General features: G+C 39.4%; 1 protein-coding gene across 6 annotated transcripts in view; it reads right to left on the reverse strand.

Moving 5' to 3' along the window:
- The window catches only part of CKAP5 (cytoskeleton associated protein 5), a 97,538-nt gene that overhangs the window by 22,969 nt on the left and 51,665 nt on the right, over positions 1 to 22,904 (reverse strand). For all 6 annotated transcript variants that reach the window (XM_055423982.2, XM_055423981.2, XM_055423980.2 and 3 more), the window contains exons 14-26: positions 20,636 to 20,749; positions 20,243 to 20,353; positions 18,881 to 18,973; positions 12,828 to 13,013; positions 12,238 to 12,332; positions 8,375 to 8,432; positions 8,165 to 8,290; positions 7,424 to 7,563; positions 7,125 to 7,299; positions 6,663 to 6,776; positions 5,502 to 5,630; positions 965 to 1,159; positions 451 to 586 (exon numbers count right to left, since the gene is read on the reverse strand). In XM_055423982.2, the coding sequence (XP_055279957.1) occupies positions 451 to 586; positions 965 to 1,159; positions 5,502 to 5,630; positions 6,663 to 6,776; positions 7,125 to 7,299; positions 7,424 to 7,563; positions 8,165 to 8,290; positions 8,375 to 8,432; positions 12,238 to 12,332; positions 12,828 to 13,013; positions 18,881 to 18,973; positions 20,243 to 20,353; positions 20,636 to 20,749 (1,672 nt within the window). The remainder of the gene's footprint in view (positions 1 to 450; positions 587 to 964; positions 1,160 to 5,501; positions 5,631 to 6,662; positions 6,777 to 7,124; positions 7,300 to 7,423; positions 7,564 to 8,164; positions 8,291 to 8,374; positions 8,433 to 12,237; positions 12,333 to 12,827; positions 13,014 to 18,880; positions 18,974 to 20,242; positions 20,354 to 20,635; positions 20,750 to 22,904) is intronic.

The raw sequence follows: 22,904 nt of genomic DNA on the forward strand, positions 1-22,904 counted from the left end.
CAAGTGCAAGGGAATGAGAACTCATTTGTGAATGAGGAAGCAGAGTCCTCTGCTGGTTCAGACATTGACTGGCTGTCTGGCCCTGTGCAAGTCACTTAACCTTTGGTATTCCTTGTCTGTTAATAAAGGGGATTCAGCTAGATGGCCCCAATTCCCCTTCTAACTATAATATCCAATAGCAGAAAATGGTTATGGAAACCTTAAAAATTGAGCACTTGCTTTCTGGAGTATTTCACTGTGCTACTCCAAAACTGCTTTTTGGAGTTGAAAATCAGGTTAATTATCTTCAAACCCTCAGCACAGTTAATGGCAGAAAACAGGCAACCTGAGGAGCTGGAGGGAGGGCTTGGGATCTAAGCCATGAGAAACTGTGATTTAAAAACGAAGGTTGGATTTAAGCGTTTCCTCGGTTATTTTAATTCCCCTATGACCCATTCAAAATGAAGTTACCTGAGGCAGGCTGGGATCTAGCTGGAGCTGAGCCTCCCGCTGGTTTGGGTGTTGCTTTGGCAGGTGCAGTGGGCTTGGCTGGCATGTTGGCTTTGGCTTTCTCTAACATGGCCAACACCTGATCTTTAGAGGTTGGCTAGGGAGACAATATAATAGAGGTGAGAGGCCACAGAAACGATACAGTCACACTAGGCTTACTAACAGATCTGCTGTCAAACAAATCTTTGAGCTCCTGGTTTTGAAATACCAATGAAGGGAGGCAGCACATAGTGCAAGAGAAGTAACACATTATGAAGTCACACCAAGTTATTTGCCATTCTAGAAGGTCACAATTTCCATCCCTGCAAAGCCAGCACATTCTTTACGAGTTCTACACTACTAAATATTTGATCTGTGCTCTCACTGGGATTTCAAGTTGAAACTCATAGAAAGTAATATGATCTTCTGCCTGTATAAATTCATGTTCAATATTTTTCTAATGGCTTTTAACAGCAGCAATAATAAGTAGAAGTACTTTTAGTTTCCCAGTAGCCTTGGCCATTTTCTCATATCCTAAGTGCATCATGAAGAACGGCAAGGCGTCCTGGGCCTTCTTTCGCACGTCTCCATTGCGGTCCTCTAGGCAGGAATAGAGGTGGGGAACGCAAAGGGTAAGGTCTGTGGGGGTGGAACGAAGAGTCGGTAGTTTCTCAGCCAGCCAGCCCAGAAGCTGTCAAAAGAAATAAAGACCAGTTACATAATTCATGTAGAAAATTGTTATTATTTCTGATATTAAGCTTAATGATTTCATCAGTACCAAACACTGAATTAGTTCTCACACTGCAATTTTCCAATATGAAATCAGTTATTTTCTTGTTCAGTGAAATAATAAATTTGCAATGCTGACAACCAGTTAAAATAAGGACAAAGTTTCTTGGACCATATTTGAGCATTAAGCTATAAAGTTTTAATTGTTCTTAATGCATTTTAAAGAAGAAAAACTTTCACACTTCTTTTATTTTTTTAATTCTAAGAACTATTCAGCTAGAGAAGATCCAAAATACTTTTTGATCAGAAGATGACAAGTTCTACCAGGACTTCTGTTTTCTCCCTCACATAAAGAGTTTTCCCTATACCTCTAAAATAATTCATATTTGTATTTATTTTTAATTGAAATATTTATCCAGATGATTACAGTTTCACATGCACTTCTAAGAAATAATAGAGAGATCCCATGCACTTTACTCCATTTCCTCCAACAGTAGCCCTTTATGAAAAACTGTAACAACCAGGATTCTGACATTGATACAATCCATTAATTATATTTAGATTGTTCTGGTTGGACTTTTTCTCATTTGTGTGTGTATATTTAGTTCTCTACAATTTTATCATGTGTTAATGTATCCACCACCACTGTCAAATTTTTGAATAGTTCTGTCCCAAGAATCCCACGTGTTGCCTCTTTTATAACCACACTCACGTCCCTCCTCCTCCTCTTCTCTAATCTCTGGCAACTATTAATCTGTCACCTATTTCTAAATCATGAGATTTCAAAGTTATCTAAATGGAATCATATATAGTATGGAACTGTTTGGTACTGGCTTTGTCACTCAGCACAATTCCTTGGAGATTTAACTGACTTATTGCACATATCAGTGATTTATATCTTTTATTGTTGAACAGTATTACATATATGGATATATAATAGTTTGTTTAAACATTCACTTGTTGAAAGTTATCTGTTTCCAGATTTTGGCTATTTTGAATTAGTTGCTATGAACATTTGTTATAGGCTTTTGCATAAACATAAATTTTCTTTTTTCTGGAATAACTACTCAAGATGTGTTGGGTCATACAGTAACTACATGTTTAGTTTTATAAGAAACTGCCAAACTACTTTCTGGAGTGGCTATATCATTCTACGTTTCCACCAGTAGAGTGTTCAAGTTTCTCCACATTCTTGTCAATGTTTGGTGTTACCACAATTTTTAATTTTAGTCATTCTGGTAGCTGTTGAACTTGGTAGTTGAACTTGGTTGATCTTGCAGGCAGTGAGAACATTGGCCGTTCTGGAGCAGTTGACAAGAGAGCTCGGGAAGCTGGAAATATCAGTCAGTCCCTGTTGACTCTGGGAAGGGTTATTAGTGCTCTTGTAGAGAGAATACCTCATGTTCCTTATCGAGAATCTAAACTGACTAGAATCCTCCAGGACTCTTTTGGGGGACGTACAAGAACATCTATCATTGCAACAGTTTCTCCTGCATCTCTCAATCTGGAGGTAAGGTCTTAACTATCACTTTTTTTGGCTGTGCTGCATGGCTTGTGGGATCTTAGTTTTCAACACGGGATTGAACCTGGGCCGTCAGCAGTGAAAATTTGGAGTCCTAAACGCTAGACTGCCAGAGAATTTCCTAACTACCATGTATAATATTTTTAGAGTTCACTAATTGGCTTCATTCATTCTGTACTACAGTAAAGATAATCTGGACATTGTATGTGGTGAACACATAGAGGAGAACACCACTGAAAAATTGTCTTTCTCCTTCCTGGCAGTTTTCAATCTTAAAAAGCTAGTTACTTAGTTGTATTTTTCCAGTCTTCAAAGATAATTGCTGTGGTCATTAGCAGTAGAAGTGGATTAAGCGAATACTAGTGCTTTAGACGGAGAAGGCAATGGCAAGCCACTCCAGTACTACTGCCTAGAAAATCCCATGGATGGAGAAGCCTTGTAGGCTGCAGTCCGTGGGGTCGCTAAGGGTCGGACACGACTGAGCGACTTCACTTTCACTTTTCACTTTCACACATTGGAGAAGGAAATGGCAACCCACTCCAGTGTTCTTGCCTGGAGAATCCCAGGGACAGGGGAGCCTGGTGGGCTTCCATCTATGGGGTCACACAGAGTCGGACACGACTGAAGTGACTCAGCAGCAGGAGGTAGCTGTCTATCTCATTATAGTTTTAATTTGCATTTCCTTGATGACCAGTAACACTGAACACCTTTCATGGGCTTATTTGCCATTTGTAATCCTCTTCAGTGAAATGTCTGTTTGTGTCTTTAGCCAAATTTCTAATTAGATTTTTTTAACTGTTGAGTTTTGAGTTTTTTAATATATACATTCTTGATGATAATTCTTTATCAGACAGAGAGTTTGCAAATATTTTCTCCCACTCTAGCCTGTCTGCTTATGTTCTTCACATGTTTTTTTGCAGAGTAAGAGTTCTTAATTTTGATAAATTGTGGTTTTGGTGTCAAGTCTTAGGAATACTTTGCCTGAAGAATTTCTATATCCTGAAGGTTTACCCCTATGTTATCTTTAAAAGTTCCATAGTTTTATGGCCTATGTTTAAGTCTATAATCCATTTTGAGCTAATTTTGGTGTAAGATGTGAGATTTAGTTCAAAGTTTAATTTTTTGGTCTCTGGATGTCAACTGCTCTAGCGTCATGCGTTGAAAAGGTCATACTTCCTCCAACGCGTTACTCTGTTAACTTCAGACTCAGCTGTTCACATTTGTGTGGCTCTATTTCTCGGCTTCGTCTTCAGTTCCACCTATCTGAGTCTACCCTCTTCCTCCTTACCCCTGCAATCACGGTCTTTTTTCTTTCTGACCACATTGCTTGGCTTGTAGGATCTTAATTCCCAAACCAAGGACTGAACCTATGCCCTTGGCAGTGAGAGGATGCAGTCCTAACCACTGGACAGCCAGGGAATTCCCCACAGTGTCTTGATTATGTTAGCAATTTAGTAATCTCTAGTACATGGTAGGGCTTCCCTGGTGGCTCAGAGGTTAAAGCATCTGCCTGCAATGTGGGAGACCTGGGTTCGATCCCTGGGTCGGGAAGATCCCCTGGAGAAGGAAATGGCAACCCACTTCAATATTCTTGCCTGGAGAATCCCATGGACGGAGGAGCCTGGTGGGATACAGTCCACGGGGTCGCAAAGAGTCGGACACGACTGAGCGAGTGACTTAACTTGACTTAGTACATGGTAGAATGGTTCTTTCCTTTTTTTTCCTTTGTCAAGATTGTTTTAGCTAGACTATAAGTTTTAAAATAACCTTGACTTTGTCTATGAAAAAAAAAAACTTTCCTGAATTTTGATAGGAATTACATTAAATGAACAGAACTGACATTTCTATTATGTTAAATCTTCTAATCCACAAACATCTCTTTGGGTTTTCCTTGAATTACTTCATCAGCACTTTATAATTTTCAGTATATATATTTTGTATTTGTTTTAAGTATATATCTAAGAGTTTCATTTTCTTTGGAGTGACTGTACACTGTACTGTTTTAAACTTCAGTTTCCATGTGTTCAATGTATTTGACTTTTGTCGAATATGATTATTTTGTATCCTGCAATCTTACTGAACTCATTTATTGATTTCGGTTATGTGTAGGTATCTTGGGATTTTCTATGTAGACAGTCATGTTATCTGCAATTAGGGATAGTTTTATTTATTCTTTTTCCAGCTATATGCTTTTCACTTCTTTTTCAGGTCTTAATGCAGTGACTAGAACTTCTAATTCTATGCTGAGTAATAACAGTGAACATGGACATCCTTGCTTTGTTCCTGATCTTAGGGGGAAAGTGTTCAGTCTTCAACCACTAACAATATCATTTACAGAGGTTTTTCGCAGATGCTTTTTTATTTAAGTTGTAATTCTCTTGTATTATTACTAACTTACCGAGAGTTTTTATCATGAATAGGTGTTGGATTTTCTCAAATCCTTTTTTTGTGTCAATTGATAGGACTATATGACTTTTCTTTAGTCTGCTGGTATGATGGATTACATTGATAGATTTTTGAATGTTGAACTGCATTTCTAATGTCATGATTAAAACCTCTTATTTTACTATTTAAGAGTTGAAGAAAAGAGAAAATTTCACAACTTTTAGAAAATTATTACTAAAAAAGCACTAAAAGGAAAGAAGCATACGAATAAAAAGCTCCAGGAATTCGGTTTCATCTTATTAGCTATTTTATAACGGAACTCTTTCTATCCATAACACATATATTTATTAGGTAGGCTCAGCAGCAGCAGCAAAGCACATCATATTGGAGTACTAACCTCTTGCCTCAAGAAAGGATTTTCCTTTTTGAGTTCTTCAGAAAGATCTTCCCCCTCCAACCATTCCTTCATGCCAGTCTGTTCGGCCCAAGCATTCACAGTTGCTAGGGCAGCGGATCGAACATTGTTCTGAATGGAGGAGAAAATCGGTAAACTATCACTATGGCTTGGAGGTAAGGAGTGAAAAGTGTATTACTCTGTAAACATGAACAACAGAGGTCTCTCTGCAGATCAACAATAAACACACTTGGAACATTCTTCGTCTTCTGTGAAACAACTACATCTATGGGTGTACTCCAAAGTAAAGTAGAAACTAAACCTCTAAACTGTAACAACCCTATACTTAGTTAATTAGGCAAAACGTTGAACTGGGCATAAAATATCTTAGGGGAATAAACCCCTAGGTTTTGTTTCCTAAACCTCTGGGGACTCTCATGTCCCTGGTTATCTGCTAAAGGATGTAATTCTATGTGTTAGAGAACTCATAATGATTAGCTTGAAATTATTAACAATTTGAATATTTTGTTTTTATATTAACTTGTACTCACAGAATAAGAGGGATTTAATGACATGAAAAATATTAAAATAGTCCAATTCCTCAAATTAAATGAATTACACAAAAACAGACATATTCAAATATTCAATCTATGGATACATATAAGAGCTTTCAATGAGACAAATTCTAGGACTGTGCAACTGCAAATATCTTACTGAAGTACTAGAAGATTGTACTCTAGTAGTTCAGGGGAAAAGGTAGAAAATAAAATACATTATCTAAAAATTTTTGTTTATTCACTCTTTATACCAATACTTTAAACAATGATATCATAATCATAATAGCAACAATTTTTTAGTATGTACTATATGAGGCAGACTCTTATTTAATCCTGTAAGAATTAAATTCCACAGATAAAACACTGAACCGCAAAGAAGATAAATAACTTATCTAAGGGTCACAAAGCTAGTAAGCGAGGTATGTAGTCACCTTAATACTGCCTGGGAGGTAAAAATGTTTTATTATTTTCCTTCCAATAGTCTCTTCTCTACAAAAAGTTTAAGACTGTTTACATGCACTCTTACACATAAGAAAAGGATTATTCTTAGCCTAAGTAGTGGCTGGCTATTCCAGAATGGAGCTGTGGTGAAGAGAATCAGGGATACCTTGCTGTCTCCAAGCACTGTGATGATAGGGATGCCTAAGTTCTTCACATGTTGCTTGATGTTTGGACCCATGGCTACTGCCAACTGCTGGAGGATAGTCAACGTCTGCTGCACCTGAGTGGCAAGAACCAACACCTTATGTTCAAATCACAGCACGGTGTGTTCAGAGTTTCAAAAGTTTGCTGCTATACGGTCAATGCAGTAAGAAGTTTCTGGCCTACTTAAAACAAACAGCTGGCTATGATACTAATCAGCTTATGAATAATTCTCAGGTGATGGCCTCTCCATCAATCATCATAAAAATGGCGTATTAGAATTTTAGACTGGACGATGATGCTTTATAATTTTAAAGTAAGGGAAAGCCTCCTTTACCGTCCCACCCCTCCCTTCCTCTCTGGTGTCCATATGTTTGTTCTCTACATGTGTGTCTCTATTTCGAGGAGAGGCATATGTTCTACATACCAAGATTTTATTTGAATCATTGAGTCGACCCTTCAAGGCTGTTGGAAGTTCACCTATGTTCGGCTGGATGAATTTTGCTTCGTTGATAATAGCTGCCACTTCATCAAGGCCTTCTTTCCTGATCTTCCAATTCTTGTCCCCAATCTTAGACACCAACTCTGAAGTGATTTTATCACTGAAAAAACAAGGAAGACAGAATCCTTAATTCCTGATGCCTAAAAGAATGTCACAGAAGTCCCCTCGACTGAGAAGTGGAAGGCATCATTAAGAAATCATCAAATAAATCATTAGCAGTAAACCTGATTTCTGTCCTTGGCAAAAGATCCACAGCATCATTGCCCCCGTCATCTGGTTCATCTCCATCTTCCCCTTCATCTGTCCCACTTGCGCTGTGTTTAGAAACCCCTCTGGTTGGAGCCGGTGGGTTCTGTCCCTGCATCTACACACAGATAAGTCAGTGAGAATCATGAACTCAATGAAGAACGTCAGAGCAAACTGGTGAGAGAATGGTGCTTGTGTCAAACTTTCATATTCCCTCATAACACAATATTCACAAAGCACACATTTTAATTAGACTTAAGACTTCAATTCTGAGACTATGTGACAAAAAGTATTTGAATATACACCTATTAGAATCTGACTTCTCAATCATAAACCTGTGTTTTGACTTTTACGGCCAACAAATATAGAGCAGTCAAAATTTAGCAATTTCAACTAGAACGTTTATTCAAGGAAGGACAAGTTTATTTTTTAAAAATTGTTACATTTAGTGTGCTTTTTGAATATGTAATTCTTTCAAAATGTTTGCTATGTCAAAGCTACAAAGGATTCCAAGGGGAAGATGTCCCAACGTATACTATAGCTATCTTGCTCTCTTCCTCACAAGGTCATCCACTTCTTATGAACTCTTCCCAGTGATACTTTATATATATAAATGCAAATACATACATATTCTTCATTCCAAACATTTAAAAGTTTAAACTTAACCATATGAGCATTCTCAAGTCAACTATGGACTGAATCATCTGTGAAACCTTTACCTTCTCAAATTCTGCATCTATCTGGGATAGGAGGGCAGGCTTCTCATCCTCAAAGAACATTCGCAAAGAGGGACCAACATACAGATACATCACACCAAGCAGAGTGATGGCCGACGTCCTCACCGCCTGACAGAACAAAGAAAGCCTTTTAGGTCAGCACAGAACCACACGGATGGCTGTGCTGTCCTATATATGCTGCTATGTACTCACTGGGTTTGTTGCGGCAAGCGCTGTCTTCACATTGCTAATGAAAGCTTTCACATTCAGTCTAGAAGAAATAATACTCAGAATTAAAAACAAACAAATGAAACCCTCAGAGTACTCGCTGGGGTCTCATAAAGCTAGACTCCAGAACTGGCTCCCTTTAGCTACGTCCTGAGCTTGACTTATTCTCTTTCTACACTCATCGAAAGTGAAAGTGAAGTTGCTCAGTCGTGTCCGACTCTTTGCGACCCCATGGACTGTAGCCTACCAGGGTCCTCTGTCCATGGGATTCTCCAGGCGAGAATACTGGAGTGGGTTGCCATTTCCTTCTCCAAGGCATCTTCCCAACCCAGGGATCAAACCCAGGTCTCCCGCATTACGGGCAGACGCTTTACCATCTGAGCCACCAGGGAAGCCCCATACACTCGATATATTAATTTATGTCTAAATCCACAGAATCGTATACCCAACTGCCTCTGTGACATTTCCATTTTTATATCTAGTAGATGTCCTATATCTGTCAATGCCAAACTCCTGACTGTCCACGCCCCAACCCCCAAACCTGTTCTTCTCTTCATCTTCCCTATCTCGGTAAACAGTTACTTCATCCTGTCAGTTGCTCCCAGCCTTCTTCGAAAACTCCTCAGTCATTGTTGACTACTCTCTCTCTCAAGCCCAGTAACCTGTTTAGTTTTACTTTCAAAATATATTCTAAGTCATAAGACTTCCAAGCCAATATAATTCCTTGACAGAATTATTTCAACAGTCTTCTAATGAGTCTCCCTGCTTCTGTCCTTGATCCTGTCTATTCTGACTGTAGTCTAAATAACCCTGTTCATCTTCGGCTCAAAACCCTCTGCTGCTAAGTCACTTCAGTCGTGTCCGACTCTGTGTGACCCCATAGACGGAAGCCCACCAGGCTCCCCCGTCCCTGGGATTCTCCAGGCAAGAACACTGGAGTGGGTTGCCATTTCCTTCTCCAATGTGTGAAAGTGAAAAGTGAAGTCGCTCAGTCGTGTCCGACCCTTAGCGACCCCACGGACTGCAGCCGACCAGGCTCCTCCATCCATGGGATTTTCCAGGCAAGAGTACTGGAGTGGCTCGCCATTGCCTTCTCCGTCAAAACCCTCTAATGGTTTCCAATTCATTCAAAACTTTGAGGCTCTACAGGACCTGCCCCCTGTTCTTTGCTCTTCCTCTCCTACCACTCCCATCTCCCTCACTCATTCCGCTCCAGCTGCATTCTGAAGAACTACCAGACTGTTACCGTCAGCCCCTCACGTCCTCAAGGTCTATGTCTCAGAGGCATTACTTTAGAAAGGATCCCTGTCTTACAGAAAATAACACTACACTAAACCCTCCAAGGTGCCACCACTAACCCCTGATCTGGCTTTATTTTTACTCCATTGTTCTTATACTTCCTGATGTATTTTTTATTGTTCACTGTCATCTCCCCTTACTCAAATAAGGTCCATGAAAACAGGAATTTAATCTTGACCATACTGTATTCCTGAGGGTCTGGAACAAATTTCTAGAATATCACAGGTAGTCAATATGTAGTTGCTGAATAAATGACAGATCACAGATTAATTAAAAAGAGGAAAATATTCACACGACTTTTATGTCATTCATGCCAAAAGGTAGTTTTTACATTAACGACTATACAGTTATAAAGGGATTATAACAATACCCTCAACTACAGGAGGACACCACAGATACTGACATAACAAAGAACTCTTTGCCTGAATAACACTTAAATGATACGTTCTAGGGAATTCCCTGGTGGTCCAGTGGTTAGAACTTGGAACGCTCACTGCCAAGGGCTTGGGTTCAATCCCTGATCAGGGAACTAAAATCTTGCAAGTCACATGGCACGGCCAAAAAAAAAAAAATTTCTAGAGTACTGTGTCTTCATTTGGTGGAACTGAGAACACTGCAAGCAGCCTATTGAGAACATGTGAAAAGCATCAGGGGACAGAGAAAGGCAACACAGAACAACAGTTAGAGTCTTCCCTCTCGGAACCAGAATGCCTGGGTTCAAATTTTGGCCTTTGCCACTTTCTAGCTGTGACTTGGGCAGATCACTTTCTGTGCCCTAGTTTCTTCATCTATAATAGGAAGAGAACATATCTCACATGGTTTTTATGAAGATTAAATCAAATGAGTTATTATTTGAAAGTGCCTGGCATAAAGTAAGCTGTATAAAATTTTATTAAATAAAACACTAGTCCCTCCTTATCTGGGAGGGATGTATTCCAAGACCCCTCAGTGCATATCTGAAGGTAGGATAGTACTATATAGACTATTTTTTCCCCTATACATATGTACCTATAATAAAGTTTAATTTAAAAATTAGATGCAGTAAGAGATGAATAATAATTATAGAATGATTATAATAATATATTATAATACAAGTTATGCCAATGTGGTCTTTCTCCTTAATCAATTTTTTCAACTCTACCAGAAATGTGGCAGCAGCTGCTTCACTGGTAAACGCAGCCACTCCAGTAATTATTATACTTTTCAGTCCAAACCTGTTTCTGAATCTGTGTAACCATTCTTACTTGCAGTAAATGGCTTGGTGTCACTTGTTTCATGGCATTCCTTACTGAAGTCCTCATACAGACTCCATGCTTTTGGGTGGAACACATTCCCATCAATGACATTTTCTGCTCATGCCTTCCATCCACAAATTTAATGCCTCTTCTATCTTAACTAAGCAGTTACAATGCTTGCAGTCTGAGGTGCGAAATTTCTTTTTCCTTTACAATTTATTGACAGAAGATTTGCTCTTACTGTAGACCTTAGCAACCTTAGCACATTATTTTCTTCTTTCCTTATTGAGTTAAGAACTGACCCTTTGTCATGTAAACGAAGCGCTCTGCATCTTCTCTTTAGCATTTCCAAATTGCCAGCACCTCTATTCTTGCGCTTTGGGACCATTACTAAGTAAAATAAGGGTTACTTGGACAGCAGCACTGCAACACCACAGAGGTGGGCTAGTAACTGAGAGAGCCCCTCAGTGACTAATGGGGGGAATCCACGGACAAAGGCATGAGTCATATCCTGAGCAGGACAGAGTGAGATTTCATCATGTGACTCAGAATGGCCCACAATTTAAAACTTATGAATTGTTTATTTCTGAAACTTTCCATTTAGTACTTTTTGACTTGTTGACTGCAGGTAGCAAACTGTGGAAGAAGAAACCACAGACAAGGGGAGACTACTGTAAACCAATGTGTTCAACAAGCAAATAACTTTGGGAAACAGTGGGTTAAACAAGCGTCTGTGGGACTTCCCTTGGAGTCAAGAGGTTGAAATCCACCGTGCAATGAGGAGGAGAGGGATTCAATCCCTGGTTGGGGACCTGGGATCCCATGTGCCGCGGAGCAACTAGGCCTGCACACTGCAGCTGTTGAGCCTGTGGGCTCTGGAGTCCACGTGCCGCAACGAAAGATCCTGTGTGCTGCAACTAAGGCCTGATGCAGCCAAATAAATTAATGAAAATAAAGAAACAAGCGCCTTTATTGCAGGACTTCTAAGAGTGTTTAATTTTCCAAAGTGCACTATAGATTTCCAAACAAATGTGATTTTATATAGTAATTTTCAAATGTATTTAACTGGAAATCCTTGGAACTGGCTTGTCTGTGGATCAATCATAATACTGAAGAAAAATAACTTAGAGAACCCTAATGTTTTGGATATCAAAATGCAGGAGAATAAGCCAATACAGGTTTTTTAGGAACAAAGGTAGTTTTGCTTTAAAAATCAAGCTCTGGCTTCTCAAAAATAAGCAGAGATAGCTACAACAAATATAATCACCAGTTAAGAGAGTGGCAAAACAAGTACTTGATTTCTTTCTGACTTACCCAGAAAAACCAAATTCTTTTATTGCATTTGATAGCCAGTTCAGAGTTTCTGATTGATTCTTAGGATTCTTCTGTGAGAACGCCATTGACATAACCTGAACAGAAAAATAAACATACAAAAAACCAAACAGATCTGAGTTTTCTCTCATATTTCTTGTAGAAATATAGCTTGACATTAAGGCAGAAGTGGATTGAGCATGTCTTTTCTGATGCTAAAGCAATGGCAAGAATGCCTCAGAAATGTTTAACTTGAGAAAATAAGGTAAGTGACAGTAGTATTAAAAGCATTCTCACAGTATTATAAATCAACTCTACTTCAATAAAAAATTAAAAAAGAATTCTGGACAGTTTACAACTTTTCATTGGTGGTCTCTTATAATGTCATAAGAGAAAACTACTCTCATCCTTAATAGAATATTCTTGACTTAGACAATTTTAATTTTCATGCAACAGTTATTACTAAAGGTAAAAATTTAAATGCAGTATCAGAGTGATTTTACTTGAGAAGAAAAGAACTGAAGTTTAACTAACAACTTTCAAACTGGGGGAAAAACTGGGAAAACCTGAAGAAAGAGCACTCTGTTACTAACCTGTTCAGCTGTCCATGGCAACACACACGCTTCAGCTATTGCTGTCATAGCTTCTTTTGCATTGTTCCCACATTTCACATCTCCAATCTTGTCTACAAGTCCATCCAAGACAATCTGTGCTGAAGTTTTGGAAAAATTTCCCTTCTGGGCAATCAAAGCAACTATGTGAAGCTTCATTTGCATCACCTGAACAAGGGTAAATATCAGAAAATTATAAGTAAACCAAAGACATTTTTTTTCTTCAGGCTATGCCATGTGGCTTATAGGATCTTAGTTCCCTGATCAGGAACTGAACCCAGGCCCTTGGCAGTGAGAACACAAAGTCCTAACCACTGAACCATCAGGGAATTCCCCCTAAACATTTGTCTATTTACTTATTTTTATAGTAGCTTGAAGATGTAACAGTTAGGGACAGCTGAGAATATGACCAAACTAGAATCAAATTTTAAACCAAGAAACAAAATAATTCTTATCCTTTGATTATTATCAAATAAAGTAGCTGACTTTAATAATCAATAAAATTAATTATTATCAACTTTAAAGTAGCTAAGAGAAAAAAACCAAACCACTCAATGTTTTAAAATACTAACAAGCAATGCTACTGTGTGAAGTTTATGAATTGAAAAACATACAGTAATTTCTATATTCTCCTCCTCTTATGGTTATTTGCATACAGTACTGAGTGCATATCCTGAAATCTATAATAAATGACCATACTAACTCAGAGTCCTAATAAGAGTTGCCCACAAAAAAAATTACAACCCTCATGCATACACAAACACCCCCACAACCACCCCGAAATTGAGAGATTTAAAGGACTTGTAGATTTTTAAGAGGAGGAATGGAAGGAACTGTGAAAAACAATTTAAAAATGTTAAAGTGACAATGGCAGATGTTTGGGATTTCAGATCCTTTTGACAATAAATATTTTCCTTTGTCCTCTTTAAATATTTAAATAATGGATGTTGGCAAGGAAATAGATAAACAGGAGCTCAGTTCTCTTGCACTGCTAGTGTGAATAAGGTTTGGCAGTTCCTTAAGTTAAACACAGAGTTATCATAAGACTTAGCAACTCTACTTCTAGGTATGTACATGTGTTCACATGAAAACCTGTACATGAATATTTACAGCAGCATTACTTGCAACAGCTTCAAAGCAGAAACAATGTAAATGCTCATCAACTTCAGTTCAGTTCAGTCGTTCAGTTGTGTCCGACTCTCCGCGACCCCATGAATCACAGCACGCCAGGCCTCCCTGTCCATCACCAACTCCCGGAGTTCGCTCAAACTCATGTCCACAGAGTTGGTGATGCCATCCAGCCATCTCATTCTCTGTCGTCCCTTCTCCTCCCACCCCCAATCCCTCCAAGCATCAGAGTCTTTTCCAGTGAGTCAACTCGTCGCAAGAGGTGGCCAAAGTATTGCAGTTTCAGCTTTAGCATCAGTCCTTCCAATGAACACCCAGGACTGATCTTTAGAATGGACTGGTTGGATCTCCTTGCAGTACAAGGGACTCTCAAGAGTCTTCTCCAACACCGCAGTTCAAAAGCATCAATTCTTCGGCGATCAGCTTTCTTCACAGTCCAACTCTTACATCCATACATGACCACGGGAAAAACCATAGCCTTGACTAGACGGACCTTTGTTGGCAAAGTAACGTCTCTGCTTTTCAATACACTATCAAGGTTGGTCATAACTTTCCAAGGAGTAAGCATCTTTTAATTTCATGGCTCCAATCAGCATCTGCAGTGATTTTGGAGCCCAAAAAAATAAAGTCTGACACTGTTTCCACTGTTTTCCCATCTATTTCCCATGAAGTGATGGGACCAGATGCCATGATCTTTGTTTTCTGAATGTTGAGCTTCAAGCCAACCTTTTCACTCTCCTCTTTCACTTCCATCAAGAGGCTTTCGAGTTCCTCTTCACTTTCTGCCATAAGGGTAGTGTCATCTGCATATCTGAGGTTATTGATATTTCTCCCGGCAATCTTCATTCCAGCTTGTGCTTCTTCCAGCCCAGCGTTCCTCATGATGTACTCTGCATATAAGTTAAATAAGCAAGGTGACAATATACAGCCTTGACATACTCCTCTTCCTATTTGGAACCAGTCTGTTGTTCCATGTCCAGTTCTAACTGTTGCTTCCTGACCTGCATACAGGTTTCTCAAGAGAGAGGTCAGGTGGTCTGGTATTCCCATCTCTTTCAGAATGTTCCACAGTTTATTGTGATCCACACAGTCAAAGGCTTTGGCATAGTCAATGAAGCAGAAATTTATATTTTTCTGGAACTCTCTTGCTTTCTCCATGATCCAGCGGATGTGAAGAGATAACCCACGGCCAAGGTAAGAGAAACCCAAATAAGGCGGTAGGTATTGCGAGGGGGCATCAGAGGGAAGACACACTGAAATCATAATCACAGGAAACTAGTCGATCTGATCACATGGACCACAGCCGAATGTGGTCCACTGGAGAAGGGAATGGCAAACCACTTCAGTATACTTGCCTTGAGAACCCCATGAACAGTATCAAAGGGCAAAATGATAGGATACTGAATGAGGAATTCCCCAGGTCGGTAGGTGCCCAGTATGATACTGGAGATCAGTGGAGAAATAACTCTAGAAGGAATAAAGGGATGGAGCAAAAGCAAAACCAATACCCAGTTGTGGATGTGACCGGTGATAGAAGCAAGGTCCGGTGCTGTAAAGAGCAATATTGCATAGGTACCTGGAATGTTAGGTCCATGAATCAAGGCAAATTGGAAGTGGTCAAACAGGAGATGGCAAGAGTGAACATAGACATTCTAGGAATCAGTGAACTAAAATGGACTGGAATGGGTGAATTTAACTCAGATGACCATTATATCTACTACTGTGGGCAGGAATCCCTTAGAAGAAATGGAGTAGCCACCATGGTCAACAAAACAGTTCGAAATACAGTACTTGGATACAGTCTTAAAAACGACAGAATGATTTCTGTTCGTTTCCAAGGCAAACCATTTAATATTACAGTAATCCAGGCCTGTGCCCCAACCAGTAACGCTGAAGAAGCCGAAGTTGAATGGTTCTATGAAGACCTACAAGACCTTTTAGAACTAACACCCAAAAAAGATGTCCTTTTCATTAGAGGGGATTGGAATGCAAAAGTAGGAAGTCAAGAAACACCTGGAGTAACAGGCAAATTTGGCCTTGGAGCATGGAATGAAGCAGGGCAAAGGCTAATAGAGTTTTGTCAAGAGAACGCACTGGTCATAGCAAACACCCTCTTCCAACAACACAAGAGAAGACTCTACACATGGACATCACCAGATGGTCAACACCAAAATCAGATTGATTATATTCTTTGCAGCCAAAGATGGAGAAGCTGTATACAGTTAGCAAAAACAAGACTAGGAGCTGACTGTGGCTCAGATCATGAACTCCTTATTGCCAAATTCAGACTTAAATTGAAGGAAGTAGGGAAAACCACTAGACCATTCAGATATGACCTAAATCAAATCCCTTATGATTATACAGTGGAAGTGAGAAATAGATTTAAGGGACTAGATCTGATAGATAGAGTGCCTGATGAACTCTGGACGGAGGTTCGTGACACTGTACAGGAGACAGGGACCAAGACCACCCCCATGGAAAAGAAATGCAAAAAAGCAAAATGGCTGTCTGAGGAGGCCTTACAAATAGCTGTGATAAGCATCTGAATGCAGAGTTCCAAAGAATAGCAAGGAGAGATAAGAAAGCCTTCCTCAGTGATCAATGCAAAGAAATAGAGGAAAACAAGAGAATAGGAAAGACAAGAGATCTCTTCAAGAAAATTAGAGATTCCAAGGGAACATTTCATGCAAAGATGGGCTCGATAAAGGACAGAAATGGTATGGACCTAACAGAAGCAGAAGATATTAAGAAGAGGTGGCAAGAATACACAGAAGAACTGTACAAAAAAGATCTTCACGACCAGGATAGTCACAATAATGTGATCACTGACCTAGAGCCAGACATCTTGGAATGTGAAGTCAAGTGGGCCTTAGAAAGCATCACTACGAACAAAGCTAGTGGAGGTGATGGAATTCCAGTTGAGCTATTTCAAATCTTGAAAGATGATGCTGTGAAAGTGCTGCACTCAATATGCCAGCAAATTTGGAAAACTCAGCAGTGGCCACAGGACTGGAAAAGGTCAGTCTTCATTCCAATCCCAAAGAAAGGCAATGCCAAAGAATGCTCAAACTACCGCACAATTGCACTCATCTCACACGCTAGTAAAGTCATGCTCAAAATTCTCCAAGCCAGGCTTCAGCAATATGTGAACCGTGAACTCTCAGATGTTCAAGCAGGTTTTAGAAAAGGCAGAGGCACCAGAGATCAAATTGCCCATCAACTTATGAATGGGTAAATAAAATGTTGTATATCCACACAAGGAATACTGTTTAGCAATAAGAGACTGTATAGTTGATACATGCTGTAATACAGATGAACCTTGAAAGCATTATGCTAAGTAAAAGTCAGACACAAAAAGTCACATCATCCCATTTATGAAAATGTCCAGGAGAAGTGATGCACAGAAAAAGTAGATTAACAGCTGCCAGGGGCTGGGGGTGGAGACTTAGGGAGGAATAGTGTGTGGCTGCTGATAGGTATGGGGCTTCTTTTGTGGGGCGATGAAAATATTCTAAAATTATATAGTGGTAAGAGTTGCAGAGCTATGTGAATAGACTAAAAACAGCAAACAGCTCCACTGTATAAAAGAGTTCTATATGCTCAGAAAGTTGCTATAAAGAAAAAAAAAACATATAAAATTACCTCCTATTATGGATCTAACATCCAGAGGGTTATCAGCTCAAATCAGGTGTGTTTCTTTCTTTTTTTTTTTTTAATTTTTAAATTTATTTTATTGGAGGCAAATTACCTTACATTAATATATTGGTTGGTTTTGCCATACATTGACACGAATCCGCCCCGGGTGTACATGTGTTCCCTTTCTTGAACCCCCCTCCCACCTCCCTCTTCCCCATATCCTCCCTCCAGGTCATCCCCATGCACCAGCCCCAAGCATCCTGTATCATGCGTCGAACCTGGATTGGTCACATATGATAATATACATGCTACAATGCCGTTCTCCCCAATCATCCCACCTTCACCCTCTCCCACAGAGTCCCAAAGACTGTTCTATATACCTATGTCTCTTTTGCAGTCTCGTATACAGGGTTAAGGTTACCATCTTTCTAAATTCCATATATAGGTGTGTTTCTTTCAACTATCTGAGAAACTGCACTGCGAGAATTTTAAGAGTAGTGGTGTGAGGGGAAGAAGGCAGCGCAGGAGCTGTTTGGCATGGGAAACTTTGAGGCACAGATGAGGCGCTCTAAAGCAGTGCTAAGGAACAGTGTGCTAGGGAACCAAGGATCCTGAATGGAGAACAAGAGGTGGAAGAACAGAAGTAAAAAGGAGACTAGCAGGAACCCAAAAATTAACCTGATACATTTCAAACTTTCATTTACCATCTAGAGGAGGAGAAGAAAACTCTTCGCATTCTCCTTCATGTATTACTTTCCTATATCTCCCTTTACACCTACTTTTTAAGACTAGAAAACGGCACAGCTCAACTTCATCTTTAGTATCAGTTAATGAGTTAAACTGATTATGTGGTCATTTTTTTATTAGCAACTTAAAAGACTACATTTATTTTTTATCCAAAGAAATAAGAAAGCTATCTCATTGTTTTTCCTCCCTAGATGAGATTAGAGGGCTTCCAGGCCTAAATAATGAGAAAAATCCATATATATGAATTAGCAAACTATAACTATTTGCATGCATATATATACAAATACTAATTGTTTTATATACCCCCCCCCACACAAACTCCTAAATGTATGAAGTTAGAGTTAAGTGTTTAATCAAAATGCATACATCCTATCATTCATTTAAAATTAGATGACACACTGTCTGAATGACTTAAAAAAAAAAAAAAAGCTAAAAATCATTACCAAACTATATCTAATACTCCATAGGATGATATAATGAAAATTACTTCAATAAAAGACATTAAATCTCTAATTAAAAAATACCTGAAAATTAGTTTCTTTCCATCCAGGTTTCTTGGCCAGCATCCTCACTAATGCCTGGCATGGCATTTCAGTTCGGTCCATTAGTTCAACAGCCTTGAAATAACACAAGATAGTAAGACAATCAAGGGATTAATAATGAGTTCCAAGGGAAAAGCATATCCAAACTCAAGGAAGCGTTTACCTCTAAAGGAGGGAAAGGGAATGGAAATGAGGTGGGTCACAGAGAGAGCTTATTTACTTTCTGTTATAGTGCTTTGTTTCTTGAGGTGGATGTTTGGTATATGGTTGTTAACAGTGATGCCACTGAAACTCTTCCCCGCCCGCCCCCACATTTCAGGAATTCAAAAATAGTTTGCCCCACTGAAAGTAACATTAACGGTTTCAATTTGCCTAGTGTATGGCAGAAACTGCTTATATATATATTTTGACTTATTTTCCTAAAGACACAGTGTAGTAGAGTAGGTTGCTGCTGCTGCTAAGTCACTTCAGTCGTGTCCGACTGTGTGACCCCATAGACGGAAGCCCACCAGGCTCTCCCGTCCCTGGGATTCTCCAGGCAAGAACACTGGAGTGGGTTGCCATTTCCTTCTCCAATGTGTGAAAGTGGAAAGTGAAAAGTAAAAGTGAAGTCGCTCAGTCGTGTCCGACCCTTAGCGACCCCACGGACTGCAGCCTACCAGGCTCCTTCATCCATGGGATTTTCTAGGCAACAGTACTGGAGTGGCTTGCCATTGCCTTCTCCGAGAGTAGGTTAGACGTGTATAAAAACAGGTTTCAAAGAAGCACAAATTCAGGTCTAAATTCGAGTGGTGGACGCAGGACTAGAAGCCAGGTCTCCTGGCTCAAGCCTCAGGATTCTTTCAGTTTCTCCACAGCCCTTCTCATTAGAACCAAAGAGTGTATGCCAAAATGAACCACTGTGCTCCTGTCCAAAACAGATCTTTTTTTAAAAGAAGCTTCTCATACCAAGTAATAACGTCTGATCTTCCAAGAATCATGACAACAAAAAGCGAAACACAGAAAACAGATGAGGGGTGGTTTACGTGAAAAGACCTGTTTGACAAGTAGGTTTAACACCATATAATGTTAGTTCATGTAAGTCTTATAATTCAGAACAAACCTAATTTTCTTGAGTAAGCACTAAGTTATGAACTGACAGAAGCCACAGAAAGCAGATGTTGAAAGGTAAACCCAACACAGCTAAAAAGCAAATGAAAACCCTGCCTCATCTTCAGTTAGCATCCATCAAACATGCTCACTGGTTATAAAACACAGCAATTAGGACCAGTCCTTCACCAGCCAATTCATCACTTCTCTATAATGTAAATTTCTTTCACATTCAATTCATCATTGTGCGCCCACCTTCTGGAACTCTTCCATACAGGCCAGCCTTTCCTTCCAGTTACTGCTGTCAAGAAGCTGTATACAGGTAGCAGGAAGGACAGCTGAAGCTTTTTCTTCACATACTTCGATCTGTAAGATACAAAACATTAATAATTGCTTAAGGAAAGAGAAGAAAAGAATGTAGGAATACTCCAACTAAAACCACAAGGACACTCCCATAGGTGCGCTTTAGTATCTTGAGGATTCTATCACACCACTCTAAAGGGGAAGTCTGTCCAAGGCACAGTTTCAGTAAGTTACACAGGTATCAATTAAGCATCTGTTACAGAGCTCAGCAGAGAGAGCACTGGAATCTCCTCGGAGGCGCTGATGGTGCCGCCCCGGGTGTGCGGCGTGCCGTGTGGGACTGACCGAGAGCTCCGGCTCCACTACTTCTTTAGCCTCCACTGCTTTCTTGCTCTTGGTGCCCGCGCCTCCTGTGCCTCCCTGAGCAGCTGGCTTCCCCTTCTTTGGAGGCCCGCCCGGCTAAAAGCGAACACAAAACATGCAACCAGGTAAGGACTCAGAATAGTGATTCTCAGACATTCTTAGATAACAAATCGGATTAAAATGAGCGATCACTCAACCAACAACAAAAAAACCCATCTATTTTTTGCCCACAGAATTAAGTAATTTCAAGGGTAGACTGACCTCCTGAAGATCATTCATGGGGAAATCTACAGAATCTATTAAGAACCTTGAATTCTAAATAAGCTAATTGAGACTAATGAAATACAAATGATGAACTGGTTTTATACTATATATATTTACAGATTAATTTGAGAATTAATGTTTGGTGCCTAATATGCCTCTAGATCTTTCCTACACTAGTAAAGGACAGTTCCTGAGTTACAATATTTACTCAGTATTTGACCACAAGGTACTCCAGTAACGTGAGATTATATCATTATTCACTGTAGAACTATCTACTTTGTGAAGGTGCTTTGTAAAGAGGTGCTATGCCAATTTCAGTGAGTGTTCTAGTTATGTTGAAGATGGCCATCTCACTGAATTTTTTTTATTGTTTTATAAAACAGTTTTCCATATGACTTGAGTTTTCCAAGAATATACTCATACAATCTATAAAAATGATATATTTAATCATGTCAAAGTTCCATCCATTTCTATATGGTTAAGAGTTTTTATCAAAACATGCTGAAATTTATTATGTTCCTTTTCAATGTCTGAAATTAGATTTCTTTTGACCTATAAATTCAGTGATTTTTCTAATATTAATATCAAACTATCCTTGCAATCCTGGAATAAACTTCAGTTCGTCTTTTTATTGTACCCACTGGATTCTAACCACGAATATTCTATTTAAATATCTTGGTTTAAGTTTATTTCACTCCAGTTTTGAACGGTCGCAAGAAAGTAGCAGTTTACCATACGGTACATAGTCAAGAGCAGTAACAGGACTATGGCAACACAAACCACCCCTCCTGCCTACTTCGGGTATCTGTTAAGCAATGCCTGAATGTTAAGACATGAGTAACCCTAAAAAGAAAAGGTAAAATGACAAAGGACCAAATTAGCCTTGAACATCCAGACCTGTTCTGAAACCACTATTATCTTGAACATATTCTGAGCTTTGAAGTAGGGTAATAAGCAAAACTAAGATGCTGGTATTTAATCAAAGAAAACCTCTAACACTTGCCAGTTCACATTAGCAGTAACTGTGTTGATTCATAGTTACTACCCCATAAAGAGAAATTTAATTGTTTTCTAACTGTAAAAGTAGAAAATTTTACACTCTGATTTATTATAACACCTCTTCTGGATCCTTTCCCGTAATAGTACTCTGTTTAGAGAGGTAACTCAGTTAACAAACCTTCTACTTTCTTTTTTTAAAACACATATACGTTTATTGGCTTAGTAGATTTATTGGCTGATATTGTCCTACTTATTTTTTCAAAAGAACAAAAGCAGGTCCTCCCTACCCCATCCACAGCTTATTCTGGGGGGAAGGAAAAGAATCCCTTATAAGAGAAAGCCAGCTAACACAGTAATGTTTGGCAAGATAAGAAAAGGTCTTAAGGTGTGGGGCCCAGGCCACTGTCCAGAGAGGCAGGAGCCGGTGAGAAAGGAGAAAACAGCTGCCAACTCCCTGTACTAGAGTACTGAAGAGACAGCATAACATGAAAGATAGCACACAGGTTCTGTAGCTAAAGATGCCTGGGTTCAAATCCCAGCTCTGCAACTCTGGACATTCAACAAATATATGCAGAATTCCTGTTGCATGCCAGAACCTCTTCTGTGCACAAGGGGTCAACCCGTGACAAGCTCTCTCTCCTTGGAAGGTTTGTAATACAGTGTGGGGAGACAGTAAACAAACAAGTGAACTGTAAGAGCAAGTGCAGGACACTTAACCTTGCTGAGCCCTAGTTTGCTTTTCTGGAAAAACAGGGATCACAAAACACTTATCGCAAGAGTTATTATGACAATTAAATGAGATTAAGTAGGCAAAATGCTTCACAAAGTGAGGTTCACTAAATGTCAGTTCTTTGCTCCTAACTCCAGGCTGGGGTTCAGGGTAGGAAAGAGAATCAAACTTCTAGCATTTGCAGCAGATAACTTTATGCTTAAGAGAATCCAGTCCAGGAAAAGTGTTCACTGTAAGAAAGTCATATTTGCCCTTGAG

Source organism: Moschus berezovskii, chromosome 14 (genome assembly GCF_049115385.1).
Source record: "Moschus berezovskii isolate FMDL1 chromosome 14, NW_MosBer_1.0, whole genome shotgun sequence".
Classification (NCBI taxonomy): Eukaryota; Metazoa; Chordata; class Mammalia; order Artiodactyla; family Moschidae; genus Moschus; species Moschus berezovskii.